Source organism: Hylobates moloch, unplaced genomic scaffold, assembly GCF_009828535.3.
Source record: "Hylobates moloch isolate HMO894 unplaced genomic scaffold, HMol_V3 SCAFFOLD_12, whole genome shotgun sequence".
Taxonomy (NCBI): domain Eukaryota; kingdom Metazoa; phylum Chordata; class Mammalia; order Primates; family Hylobatidae; genus Hylobates; species Hylobates moloch.
Window position 1 is genome coordinate 64,781,973 of NW_026652287.1, and position 13,906 is coordinate 64,795,878.

General features: G+C 38.5%; 1 protein-coding gene across 3 annotated transcripts in view; it reads right to left on the reverse strand.

Moving 5' to 3' along the window:
* Positions 1–300: 300 nt before the first annotated feature.
* ZNF529 (zinc finger protein 529) overlaps positions 301–13,906 on the reverse strand; it is a 63,154-nt gene continuing 49,548 nt past the window's right edge. For all 3 annotated transcript variants that reach the window (XM_032170641.2, XM_032170640.2, XM_058424710.1), the window contains exons 3-5: positions 13,066–13,159; positions 11,947–12,073; positions 301–5,135 (exon numbers count right to left, since the gene is read on the reverse strand). In XM_032170641.2, coding sequence (XP_032026532.1) covers positions 3,679–5,135; positions 11,947–12,073; positions 13,066–13,119 — 1,638 coding nt within the window. In that variant the 5' untranslated portion in view covers positions 13,120–13,159 and the 3' untranslated portion in view covers positions 301–3,678. The remainder of the gene's footprint in view (positions 5,136–11,946; positions 12,074–13,065; positions 13,160–13,906) is intronic.

Consider the following 13,906-nt stretch of genomic DNA (forward strand, 5'->3'; position numbering starts at 1 on the left):
AAAAGTCAGAAAGAATAAAGGGGCAAATGAAAATGGAAAGAATGGTGAAGTTTTATATTTTTGAGTAAAAATAGTAAAAACCAAACTAATACCACCAACAATAATTATATTATGGTTTCGAGTAAGTGTGAAATGCCATAAGTTCATAACAAAGTTAAATGAAAAATGTTAATATGATAAAAATATAGCTGTAACTACAAATAAGGAAAACATAATAAGGATACATTTTATTTATTAATTTATTATTTGTTAATGACTTCAAAAAAAGTAAAAGCCAAGACACAAGGATATTTTGTTTCTTTCACTAATTTTAATGTCTGTATACAAGGTTTAGATATTTAATTTTAATTTAAGCTGGAAGGACAAAAACGCACACAAAGAAATATAGGACAAGTTCTCTTGGAGAACTATACCCAGAAGAGGAACATTAGCACTGATGGTAACTCAGGATAAAAAGGTAGAATGAGATCCAAGAGTAAATTAGCTGTGTTGTCACATAAATAGAATTTAGTTAGAAATAGAGCTACTACTCTATTTCAAAGGTATGAAATAGCAAATATCCTGACCAAAAGGTTAACATACTCTTGTTCTTACTGTATAGGACATGAAACAACAACCAATTACATATCTTTTAAAACTACCTGAATAAGCAATACTTACATAAAACATAGCTCAATATATCAGATGAGAAAATGGCTTAATACTGGTAATCATTCACATCTTTATAGAGTACATAAATTCTGGGAAAGACACCAGTTTCAAAAATTAAAATGTAATGAATGACAGTGACATAAATTTATCTGAAAATAATAGTAAAATTTTCTTATAAAAATCAAATAACCAGCCAGGCATGGTGGCTCACACCTGTAATCCCAGCACTTTGGGAGACCGAGGCGGGAGGATCACGAGGTCAGGAAATCAAGACTGTCTTGGCCAATATGGTGAAACTCTGTCTCTACTAAAATACAATTAGCTGGGTGTGGTGGTGCATGCCTGTAATCCCAGCTACTTGGCAGGCTGAGGCAGGGAAATCGCTTGAACCTGGGAGGTGGAGGTTGCAGTGAGCTGAGATGACGCCACTGCATTCCAGCCTGGCGACAGAGCAAGGCTCTATCTCAAAATAAATAAATAAATAAATCCAATAGCCAGGCTGGGTGCGGTGGCTCATGCCTGTAATCCCAGCACTTTGGGAGGCTGAGGCGGGCAGATCACCTGAGGTCGGGAGTTTGAGACCAGACTGACCAACATGGAGAAATCCCGTCTCTACTAAAAATACAAAATTAGCTGGGCGTGGTGGCACATGCCTGTAATCCCAGCTACTCGGGAGGCTGAGCAGGAGAATAGCTTGAACCTGGAAGGCAGAGGTTGAGGTGAGCCAAGATTGTACCACTGCACTCCAGCCTGGGCAACAAGAGCAAAACTCTGTCTCAAAAAAAAAAAAAAAATCTAATAACCAGTGGCTCGTGATCTCATTGACTGCATAACCAAGTCAGCAGTCCTAAGAGAGAGAAGATTTTGGAGTTAAATGAGATTAGTTAAACCAAAGAATGTCTGCTGATTGTTGAAATGCCCAAACCTAGTAAGGCAACTCTGAGAGGGAATAAAAAGAAAAATAATGGTAATAGATTAAAAATCAATTGAAGCCATGTTAATATATAGTTGTAAATCCCCTTAATGCAAGTTCAATGGTTATTTTTTCTCCCCTTTTAAAGGTGTTTGACAAATTTAAGAGTGATAATTTAAGAGAATGATAAATTTTAAGAGACTTACTGGGTGAGTAGTTTTATCAAATATTTAAAAGAGTTCTCTTCATTTGGATCCTGGTTGGTACAGCCTGCAGGTAAAAAGACTGCTTAAAGGAACTGGTTATATTCCAATATAACACACATACACACTATATATGTGTATATATATATAGTGCCCAGTATATAGTGTATATACTATATACACATAGAGTGTGTGTATATAGTGTTATATAGTGCATGTGTGAGTATAGTATACATCACATACTATATACACATAGTATATGTGATATATATAGTATACATCACACATACATTATATACACTATATGTGAAGGGGTGGGTTGCCCCTCCACACCTGTGGGTGTTTCTCGTTAGGTGGAAGGAGAGACTTGGAAAAGAAAGAGACACAGAGACAAAGTATAGAGAAAGAAAAGGGGGCCCAGGGGACCAACGTGCAGCATACGGAGGATCCACGCCGGCACCAGCCTCTGAGTTCCCTTAGTATTTATTGATCATTATCAGGTGTGGCAGGATAATAGGATAACAGTGGAGAGAAGATCAGAAGGTAAACAGGTGAACAAATGTCTCTGCATCATAAACAAGGTTAAGAAAAAAGTACTGTGCTTTTGATGTGCACATCATAAACATCTCAATGCCTTAAGGAGCAGTATTGCTGCCAGCATGTCCCACCTCCAGCCCTAAGGTGGTTTTCCCCTATCTCAGTAGATGCAATATACAATTGGGCTTTACACCGAGACATTCCATTGCCCAGGGAGGAGTAGGAGACAGATGCCTTCCTCTTATCTCAGCTGCAAAGAGGCATTCCTTCCTCTTTTACTAATCCTCCTCAGCACAGACCTTTTACGGGTGTCGGGCTGGGGGATGGCCAGGTCTTTCCCTTCCCACGAGGCCATATTTCAGACTATCACATGGGGAGAAACCTTGGACAATACCTGGCTTTCCTAGGCAGAGGTCCCTGCGGCCTTCTGCAGTGTGTTGTGTCTCTGGGTACTTGAGATTAGGAGTGGTTTGAGATGAGGGAGTGGTGATGACTCTTAACAAGCATGTTGCCTTCAAGCATTTGTTTAACGAAGCACACCCTGCACAGTCCTTAATCCATTTCACTCTGAGTTGACACAGCACATGTTTCAGGGAGTACAGGGTTGGCAGTAGGGTTACAGATTAACAGCATCTCAAGGCAGAAGAATTTGTCTTCGTACAGAGCAAAATGGAGTCTCCTATGTCTACTTCTTTCTACACAGACACAGTAACAATCTGATCTCTCTTTTCCCCACAATATGTATATATACACTATATGTATATAGTGTGTGTGTGTTATGGTGGAATATAACCAGTTCCTATGTATGTGTTTTTTTTGGGGGAATATGTTGTATCAAAATAAAGTAGAAATTTAAAGAGAAGTCAACAATTTGATGGAAAGGAGATCACACTTCTATCATTCAAAACGAAACAAGAACATTACACAAAATGATGAGCTGTTAAGACTGTAAAAATACATTGTATCTGACTAGGAGTTCTAACTCTCTGGAGGAAGATAAGTAAGTATAGATATCACAAGCAAAGAATTACAATGCAGAAAAGATACTGAAGTAATATTACAATTAAAAAACTGAATAGTCAAAAGAGCAATAATACAAACATCAAAAGCTATTGTAAACAAAACATGCCAGGATGAGAAACTCATGAAAAAAACTCTTTTTAACATAAAAAGGAGAAATATTTGGCAACATCTAACAAAGCTATAAGTATATATCAGCTATGACTAAGCAATTCTACGTCTACATACAGAATGACCATGAAGTCTAAAAACAGACTTTAAAAGAGGGAGATACTGAATTGCCTTGATTACCTATTAAATCCATCCACAGTATTTTCCTGTGAAAATCAGAAAAAACCACTTTATACATTTATTTCAGTCAAATAATTTCTCACCAGTGTAAATTTTCGGTTGGCAAGTAAGATGCCCAACAACACTAAAGGAATTCCCACATTCCTTACATTCATAGGGTTTATCATCAGTATGAATGCGCTGATGTTTGGTAAAGGATGAACTATGTCTAAAGGCCTTCCCACATGCCTTGCACTCATAGGGTTTTTCTCCAGTATGAATTCTCTGATGTTCTGTAAGGGCTGAACTATGTCTAAAGGCCTTCCCACATACCTTACATTCATAAGGTTTCTCACCACTATGAATTCTTTGATGTTGAATAAGGGCTGACGTAAGTCTAAAGAACTTTCCACACTCCTTACATTCATAAGGTTTTTGACCACTGTGAATTCTTTCATGTCGAGTAAGTTCACTACCTACTCCAAATGCTTTCTCACATTCTTTACATTTATAGGGTTTTTCACCAGTATGAATCCTCTGATGTCTAGTCAGGGATGAACTATTTCTAAAGACCTTTCCACATGCTTTGCATTCATAGGGTTTCTTACCAGTATGAATTCTCTGATGACGAGCAAGTTCTCTACATACTCCAAAAGCCTTCCCACATTCCTTACATGTATAAGGTTTCTCACCAGTGTGAATTCTCTGATGTTCAATGAGCTGTGAACTAATTCTAAAAACCTTCTCACAGTGCATACATTTGTAGGGTTTCTCACCAGTATGAATTCTCTGATGTTCGGTAAGCTGTGAATGAAATCTGAAGTCCTTGCCACATTCCACACATTTGTAAGTTTTCTCATCAGTATGGATTTTCTGATGTCGAGTAAGTTGTGCATGCACTCTAAAGGATTTCCCACAGAATGAGCATTCAAAGTGTTTCTCACCATCATGAACTCTTTGAAGTGGAGTAACTTCTCCAAGTCTTTCAAAGGTCCTTCTGTATTCCTTACATTTATAGAACTTCTCATTATGAATTTTCTGGTATACATTAAGGTCTTTGTAACAACTACATGTATTCCCATATTCCATATATTTACAAGGTTTCACACCAGTATGAATATTCAGTTGTAACATATTGGAGTTATCTATCCCAAAGGTTTTCCAACATTGATTACATTCATAGTTTTTTCCACCAGTATATATTTTCTGATATTCATCAAACTCTAAGTCACAGCTGAAGACCTTCTCATATTCCTCGTATTCATAGGGCTTCTCACTGTCATGACTTCTCTGAGGTAAAGTAAGAGATTCATGAGTTTTGTAACTGGGCACATTTTCAGAGATGATTTTCATTTGACTGAAATATCCCACTTCAGGTCCTTGTACTTCAATCTTGCTTTTGCTTTGCCAGTCATTTCTCAAAATGGAACTTTCAAGGCCACGTAACTTGCTATTTTCCATTACCTCCCACTGAGAACCAGTGTGGTTAATAATATCTTTTCCTACGGATAAATGCTTAGTCTCATTCCTGGACTCCAAATCTGAAAGAAAGGAAAAAAATAATTTTCATGTACTACAAAAATAGAAGTTATAGAAAGAAGAGACAATTTAAGAATAATTCACCATATACATGAATTGGTTAAAATACTGTTATGAAAGATAAAGAGAGCTCACAGAGTAACAGCAGAACATAAACATTATGAGGATTGTGATAAGGGTAAAAGATTAAGTCAGTGGATCTGAAATTTGTGTGTTGGTCATCACCTGGTAAGCTCATTGGTTAAACGGAATCAAAATCTGTAGATGTAGAACTAGTCACTAGCATCTTGTAGAGGTAATGCTAATGCAGATCAAAATTTGATAATCCATATATACTAACACTTTCGTGGTTTTCCTCCCCAAAAATAAACTTTACCGAGGATAATAACAAGGTGCGGTTTGTAAGACCTCATTTTGCCCAGGCGTGTTGGCTCACGCCTGTAATTCTAGCACTTTGGGAGGGCAAGGTGGGTGGGTTACCTGAGCTCAGAACTTTGAGACCAGCCTGGGCAACATAGTGAAACCTGCCTCTACTAAAATACAAACAGCCGGGCATGATGGCATGCATCTGTAGTCCCAGCTACTCAGGAGGCTGAGGTACAAGCATTGCTTGAACCCTGGAGGTGGAGGCTGCAGGGAGCTGAGATCACACCACTGCACTCTAGCCTGGGCAGCGGAGTGAAAGTCTGTTTCAAAAAAAAAAAAACACCTCATTTTAACCCATTCTCCTAATCATTTTTCACCTCCTAGATCGAAACAAATTTCCTATCATTTAGAGCTATCCACAGGACATTTCATTTCACATAAATGGTCTCTTTGTATGCCAGCTTCTTTTCTTTGTTAAGGTCTCAAGATATCCTCAGAAAGGGTATATTAGTTGACCCTAAATAACTTCATTTCTGTTTCTAATCCCATATCTAGTGCCTTACCCTCATATATTTTTTTTGTTGTGTATTCAGTACTTTTCTCTTACACCATTTACTTCCTTATTCCTTAAATTCCACAAGGACAAATGTAATAAATTTTCATGTGCCAATCTATAACAAGCCCTAAGGACATAGTATATGATAATTAGAGGAAAAGTAGATCACTATATAAATGAATCTAAATAAAAATAAAAGCATATAAACAAAGATAAGTCACTAGAAAACAATAATTATCAAAATAATTATGTAACTATAAGAATAATGCCAGTTATCTGGGCGGATCACGAGGTCAGGAGATCGAGACCACGGTGAAACCCCGTCTCTACTAAAAATACAAAAAAATTAGCTGGGCGTGGTGGCGGGCGCCTGTAGTCCCAGCTACTTGGAGAGGCTGAGGCAGGAGAATGGCGTGAACCCGGGAGGCGGAGCTTGCAGTGAGCCGAGATTGCGCCACTGCACTCCAGCCTGGGCGACAGAGCGAGACTCCGTCTCAAAAAAAAAAAAAAAAAGAATAATTCCAGTTATCAATGCCTCCCAACCCTCACATTGTATTAGTGATTACATGTGTATATTTATAATACAGTAAGATACATAAATATGGCAAACATTCATATGTATTTATTTTCCAACTGCTTCTCCACCTACACATATTGTCCACCAGTATTGCTTATTCCCTCCTATGCAGAGCCACGATTGACATGTGGAATGAAGACATACGATCAAGATGAGATGTGTTATTTACTTCTCTTCAACAGCATATTTACATTTACTCCGCTGTCCTCCTAAAACTTTCGTCTATTTCTTTTTTTTTTTTTTTTTTTTGAGACAGAGTCTCGCTCTGTCACCCAGGCTGGAGTGCAGTGACGCAATCTCGGCTCACTGCAAGCTGTGCCTCCCAGGTTCGTGCCATTCTCCTGCCTTCATCTATTTCTTTTATGTTCTTTTACAGATATTCCTTTCCATTTTCTTATAGTGAAAGTCAACTAATGCTGTACTTTCCAAAAATATATTTCAGATATTAAGGAGAATATGCTAACAGAATCATATGAAGAAGGTGGTCTAGGTAGACAAGATTGGAAGGCACTTTGTAGCAAAGGATTTTATGGGCATCATCTGGAGGCCAACAATGAGAGAAGAGAATGCCTGAGGAAAACTCAGAGCAACACATAAACACTGCATGATAAAGGGCAAGAAGAATTTTCTGTGACTTAATTATGTATAAGATGAAATAATGCAGGCATCAATATCTGACAACAACATTAAAACCAGAGTTGAGTGCCAGTATCAGTAAATCAAAAGAAGTTTCAGTTAGAAATAAAGCTCTCTACTAGGCTGGGTGCAGTGGCTGTAACATCTGTAATCCCAGCATTTTGAGAGGCCACGGTGGGCGGATCACTTGAGGTCAGTAGTTTGAGAACAGCCTGGCCAACATGGCGAAATCCCGTCTCTACTAAAAATACAAAAAAACTTAGCTGGGCCTGGTGGCACATGCCTGTAATTCCAGCTACTTGGGAGGCTGAGGCAGGAGAATCGTTCAAACCTGGGAGACAGAGGTTGCAGTGAGCTGAGATTGCGCCACCGCACTCCAGGCTGGGCAACAGAATGAGAATATGTCTTAAAAAAAAAAAAGAAAAGAAGAAAAAGAAGCTTGCTATTAAATAACTGTTGAGTCAATGTGGAAATGTAACTGAAATCACAAAGTTTGTAGAGAACCATGATGTTGAAAACATTTCTAACTGACATCTATGGAACGCAAATACATTTGTCTCATAAAAAGTAAAAACTTAAATGCTTTTTTTTTAAAAAAGTAAAAATAACCAATGTATATATCCTACTAAAGACAAAACAGTGACCTAAAGAAAAGGTGAGAAATTAGCAATCACAATGTGATAAAAACATACACAAAATGTTATTAAGACTCCTATGCTAATAAAGCTGAAAATGTAGACTAATGAATGAATTTCTTGGTAAAGGGATATTTAAAACCAACCCAAAAAGCAACAATAGTTGGAAAAAAACCAAATTCCTGGAATGAGATAAAATTTTCAAACACTCACTCCATGAAACAGAAAAATCATAACCATGCCTTATTGTCCTTGTTATTGAAATAAACCAGATAACAAGCCAGGAATCCTAGAACAAAGACCTGAATCATGATCTGGACCAGGGGAGGTATGAGATGTAACCTGTAATGTTTTGCCAGAAAGAAAAAAGTTTTACAACAGTGGGTCACATCAAAGGGACACAAAAATAGCTTGAGAGAGCTAAAGTGCCACCATTTTGACAATACAAGAGTTAAATGGGAAAAAAGTTTATGTACTGAAACATGCTAAACTAAACAAAACCAGAAAAATGCACTCATATCCAATTCAATGCTAGGTCTGGGATAGGGAGGGTATGGAATGAGCCTTGGATAAGCTTTTGACAAAAAGTGAGAATAAATTCAAAGATTAAAGGATAAAGCCAAAGCGCACAGAAATCACCATAAGAAACATGGTATCAGTATATCAAAATTTCATCCAATATTCATACAGCTGGACATCAAAAATCAGACTCTGGTGGGCTAATGTATACTGAACCAATAAAATCAATAAACATAATGAGACTTAATAGAAGGTATGAAAATTTCCAGTGCAACATTTGAGGTGGCTACTTACAGTAATATAAAAGACATGTAATTAAAAAAGCCTCTTTGCCTTTCCTACTAGAATTACAAAAGTTTACCAAAGAACATGACAGCAACTAATATATAAACGGAATGACAAATTGAAACACACTGATTCCAATGAGGACTTCCAATTGCAAAAACATTAGGTGAATCACTGAAAAGGAACTGTATATCTATAAAATGCCAAATTAAGACCAGACAGATTGGTTTCTGACCACACTGTCTGAATTAGCTCTTTCTCCATCATACTGTATCCCTTTATTCTTACACATATCACTAAATATATTCTCTACTTATCTGTTTACTTGTTTATTATACATCTCAAGAACTAGTATGTCAATTCCATGAGAGCAGAGTCTGTATTGGTCTTGTTCACCATTGTACTGATATCTGTCTCAATGTAGACACTGAATAAATATTGAGGATATGAATGAGCATTTTTTTTTTTGGTCAATATATACATACGTAAGTCTAAATACAAGATGAACTGGAAAACAGTTGGTGGCATTGAAGATCTTAATTTCCTCCAAGTGCCAGGCTTTTGTTTCTTTTTTAAAAAAAAACAAAAAAAACAAAAACAAAAACACAGTCTGGGCTGGGTGCAGTGACTCACACCTGTAATCCCACCACTTTGGGAGGCCGAGGCGGGCAGATCACGAGGCCAGGAGATCGAGACCATCCTGGCTAACACAGTGATACCACGTCTCTACTAAAAATACAAAAAATTAGCTGGGTGTGGTGGCGTGCGCCTGTAGTCCCAGCTACTCGGGAGGCTGAGACAGAATGGCATGAACCCAGGAGACGGAGGTTGCAGCGAGCTGAGATTGCACCACTGCACTCCAGCCTGGGTGACAGAGTGAGACTCTGTCTCAACAAAATAAATAAATAAAATAAAACAACAACAACAACAACAGCATCAAAATAAAAACAACAGCATCAAAATAAAAATCAAAATAAAAAAATAAAAAAAGGTTTTATTTTTGAAGGGATTTTTCCCAATGGAATCACAGGGGCTAATCTCCCTCCTGGACCAGATGGGCTTTGTGCTTTGGCAATGACTTTCTATCACTCATTGGCCATCACTCACCTGGCCCTGTCTTCTTTCACATCCCATAAACTCTATAGAGCAACTTCCCTTCCTCCAGTAAGGTGATCCCAATTGGATTAGAAATGGAAGACTGCTTACAACAAAGAAATGTAACAACGTATTTTTTTATTATAGCCAATTTTTAAAATACAGCTTTGAGAACTGGCTAAAGTTTTTTTTTTTTTTTTTGAGACTGAGTCTCGCTCTGTCGCCGAGAATTGGCTAAAGTTTTACTAAATAAAATCAAAATTATATTGATAAAGATGTCAGAAAAGAGAAATGTGAGGGAACTGGAAAAACATTCACCTTAGAGTAACCACAGAATTATCAAATATAAAGAGACTAGACAGGTAAAGAAAGCTCTTATGTTATTTAAACCCATACTAATTCTTTGTCTGGAGAAGCAGTATAACAGTTAAAAAATACTGTCTTTGGTGCCAGATTGCCTGGGTAGAAAGCCTACCGCTGCAATTAAGTGGCTGTGTAGCCTTGCAGAAGTACCTAAATGCTCTCTGTTGTAAGCAGCCTCTTCTGTACAACAATAATACAAATAGCACTTATATCACAGAGTTATTGTACGAATTAAACAAGTCTTTTTTTATGAGATGGAGTCTTGCCCTGTTGCCCAGGCTGGAGTGCAGTGGTGCCATCTCGGCTCACTGCAACCTCCACCTCCTGAGTTCAAGCGGGTTCAAGCAATTCTCCTGCCTCAGCCTCCTGAGTAGCTGGGACTACAGGCACATGCCACCATGCCTGGCTAATTTTTTTGTATTTTAGTAGAGATGGGGTTTCACCGTGTTGCCCAGGCTGGTCGCGAACTCCTGAGCTCAGGCAATCCACCCACCTCAGCCTCCCAAAGTGCTGGGATTACAGGCATGAGCCACCGCGCCCAGCCAAGAGTCAGTTATGTAAAGTGCTTAGGACGGGGCCAAGTAGAAGGCAAGAACTATGGAAGCTGAGAGGAAAGTTAGTAACTTTCTGAGCTATTAAAAGGTCCTTGGTGAAATACTAATTTAATGTTAAATGCAAAGTTCTTTAGCCATAAAGCAGGTGGGAGGAAATGAATATGAGCTCTTTATCAATCCATCAATATATAAATGGTAGAGATTCTTTTAACGATCATAACAAATCAGGACACACAGTATGTTAAAAGTTCTCCCAGAAGGCAGGTAAGAATATAAAGTATTTATAGCAATTCTGACCTCAAACACAATGTACAGGTTGTACATGCCTAATCTACAATCTGAAATTCAGCTACAAAATCCTAAACTTTTTGAGCACTGACATGATGCTACAAGTGAAATACACATAACTACTTAACACAAACTTTGTTTCATGAACGAACGAAACTATTAAAAACATTGTATAAAATTACCTTCAGACTATGTGTATAAAGTGTACATGAAACATAAATGAATTTTGTGTTTCAATTTGGGTTCCATCCCTAAGATGTCTCATTATGTATATGCAGATATTCCAAAATCTGAAAAAAAATCCCAAATCCAAAACACTCTCATCCCAAGTATTGTGGATAAGGGATACTCAACCTGTAATGTCTCAGTGATATGCTATATGTGTCCCATAAGTCAAATCCAGCTTCTTGGTATCAAAGAAGGTAGAAATTATACGAAGGGCCTGAGAAGGTAAGAATATCATGAAGAATGTTAAAGACTAATGGAGATGTCATTTGCAACACGACAATACTGAAAGCATGTGTTTGAAATCAGAAGTTCACCTAGTTTCTTAAAACATAGACTTGAGGCCAGCGCAGTGGCTCATGCCTGTAATCCCGGCACCTTGGGAGGCCAAGGTGGGCGAATCACAAGGTCAGGAGTTCAAGACCAGCCTGACCAACATGGTGAAACCCTGTCTCTACTAAAAATACAAAAAATTAGATGGGCATAGTGGCGGGCACTTGTAATCCCAGCTACTCGGGAGGCTGAGGCAGGAGAATTGCTTGAACCCGGGAGGCAGAGGTTGCAGTGAGCCAAGATCATGCCACTGCAGCCCAGCCTGGGTGACAGAGTGAGACTCCATCTCAAAAACAAAACAAAACATAGCCTTGAGTTCACTGAGTATCAGCTGATAGTCTAGAGAGTATATTCTAAGTTATTTGAGGCAGATAAATTTACCCAGTGAGAGTAGGTTGCTGTAGTTCTCCATCATCACATCCCAGTATAAGTTCCTCTGAGCAGAATCCAGATATTCCCATTCCTCCTGAGAGAAGTTGATGACCACATCCCTGAGTGTCACCAGTTCCTGAAACAACAAACCCGTACATTACAGGTAAAATTTAAGGAAATATTTTTGAGAAAAAGACAAGAGGAATTGCCTTATAGCAAGGGGATTGGACAGTAAACAAGGAGGCCAAAAGAAGACTGTGACATGGGAAGTAAGGAAATTAGTGCTTCCAGACCAGACTATCATCTTTCAAGACTCCCTTTGATCCACTGAAATCTTTGTGCATACTTATGGGATCTCTTATTTAGCCAACCATGTCTGGAAATTAATAACCAGTTTACAAATTAAAAGAAGTACTATATACAAGCACATTTCATGCTATGTGCCTGCCTCATGAATCATCAATAAAGGTAAGTTTCTACACTGTCATTCCCCTGTACAGGAGAAAAATATCTACCTTTGAAAATGGGGTATGAACAAAATTAAGGATTTCTTGTAGCTCCAAGTTCATTACTATGTGACATATTATTTCACATTATATAATAAGAATTATTACTTCTAGCGATAAAGTTTTTAGTAAGTGTTTTTTAGTGGCTACAGAGTAGTTTTCTTGTTAAAAACATAATAGCCTTAATTATTTTCCAACGTTTAGGTTAGACAAGGTTGTCTCCAATTCTGCGTCTACAATCATCATCATTTTGTATGACTTGAGGCCATTCAACATCAAATCCAATCTACCTGGAAACTCAAGTCTGTGGAGAAGGTCAGAGTATGCCCAATTATCAAACAGATCCATCTGCTTTTTCCCTATCCAAGAATATGACAAGGAAAAGTCTAGGGATTCAACTTTTGCTTTATATCTGCTCTTAACAAAGGACTGAACACATAGGAGTGTTGAACATTCTTTGGGGAATAGAGGCACACAGGAGGGACACTGTGCTGTTAGACTCCAGCCCTTACTAGAAAGCTAAGAAGTATGGGGTTGTGGTACAGGTTCTTTGACAGAGGTGTTTGGTAGGAAGAATCAGAAAAAGGAAATATCACAAAGAAAAGAGAAATAGTTAACTTACATGGTCCATGGTTAGAATTGTAAAGAATTGGTCAGGGAATTCCACTTCTGGCATGACAGCATGAGGAGCTCCATGGACATGATCCCCAATGAAACTGTAAAAATTATTTTTTAAGAAAGAACCACCATTTAAAGTCTCTGGAAATGGTGCTAGGAATGTACAGCAAATGAAGAAACATTAGTTTAAGAAAATCTCAAAAAACATGTTAAGAACTCTGAGAGTCTAGACTCTGTGAACCAAACCTGAGCCCTCCATTGTCCATTCTATCTTGGTGAGAAAGACTCCACTCTAGACAGGATAGCCAAGGGCACGGGGCTTCTTCACCACTTTTCAACCCTTGCCTCAGTCAGATATCTATCTTCCTAGGTGGGGTAAGACATCATCACTTTTCACTCTGCCCCAGTTACCTGTTGCACAGCTGAAGAATGAGGACTCCCTTCCTCTGCCTAGCCCCAAAACATGAAATATAGGCTTTAACTTGGATGTGGTACTGCTGAGCATACTGAGGTTCCAACTGTTGTGTCCTGGCTCCCGGGGCAGGTGTTCCATGCCCAAACAGGCAAGCCAGGGAGACCTGGCTGCTGCCCCATCTGCCATCTACCAAGCACTCAGCTCCTAAAGCAGGGGAATCACTCAGAGAGATGCATGCCACTGTCCCTACCTCCAGCACTAGAATGGTGGCTCTGAGATTTTGTCCAGGGGGAGAAGTAGGCCATAGAACAGAGAGTTCTGTATTGCTCCTCAAAGGAACTGAATTGACTTGCAACAGAATGTGGAGAAGTTTAAACCTAAGGGCAATGTCAAAAACGGAAAATTTTGGTGAAGGGCAATTGGGAGGAGG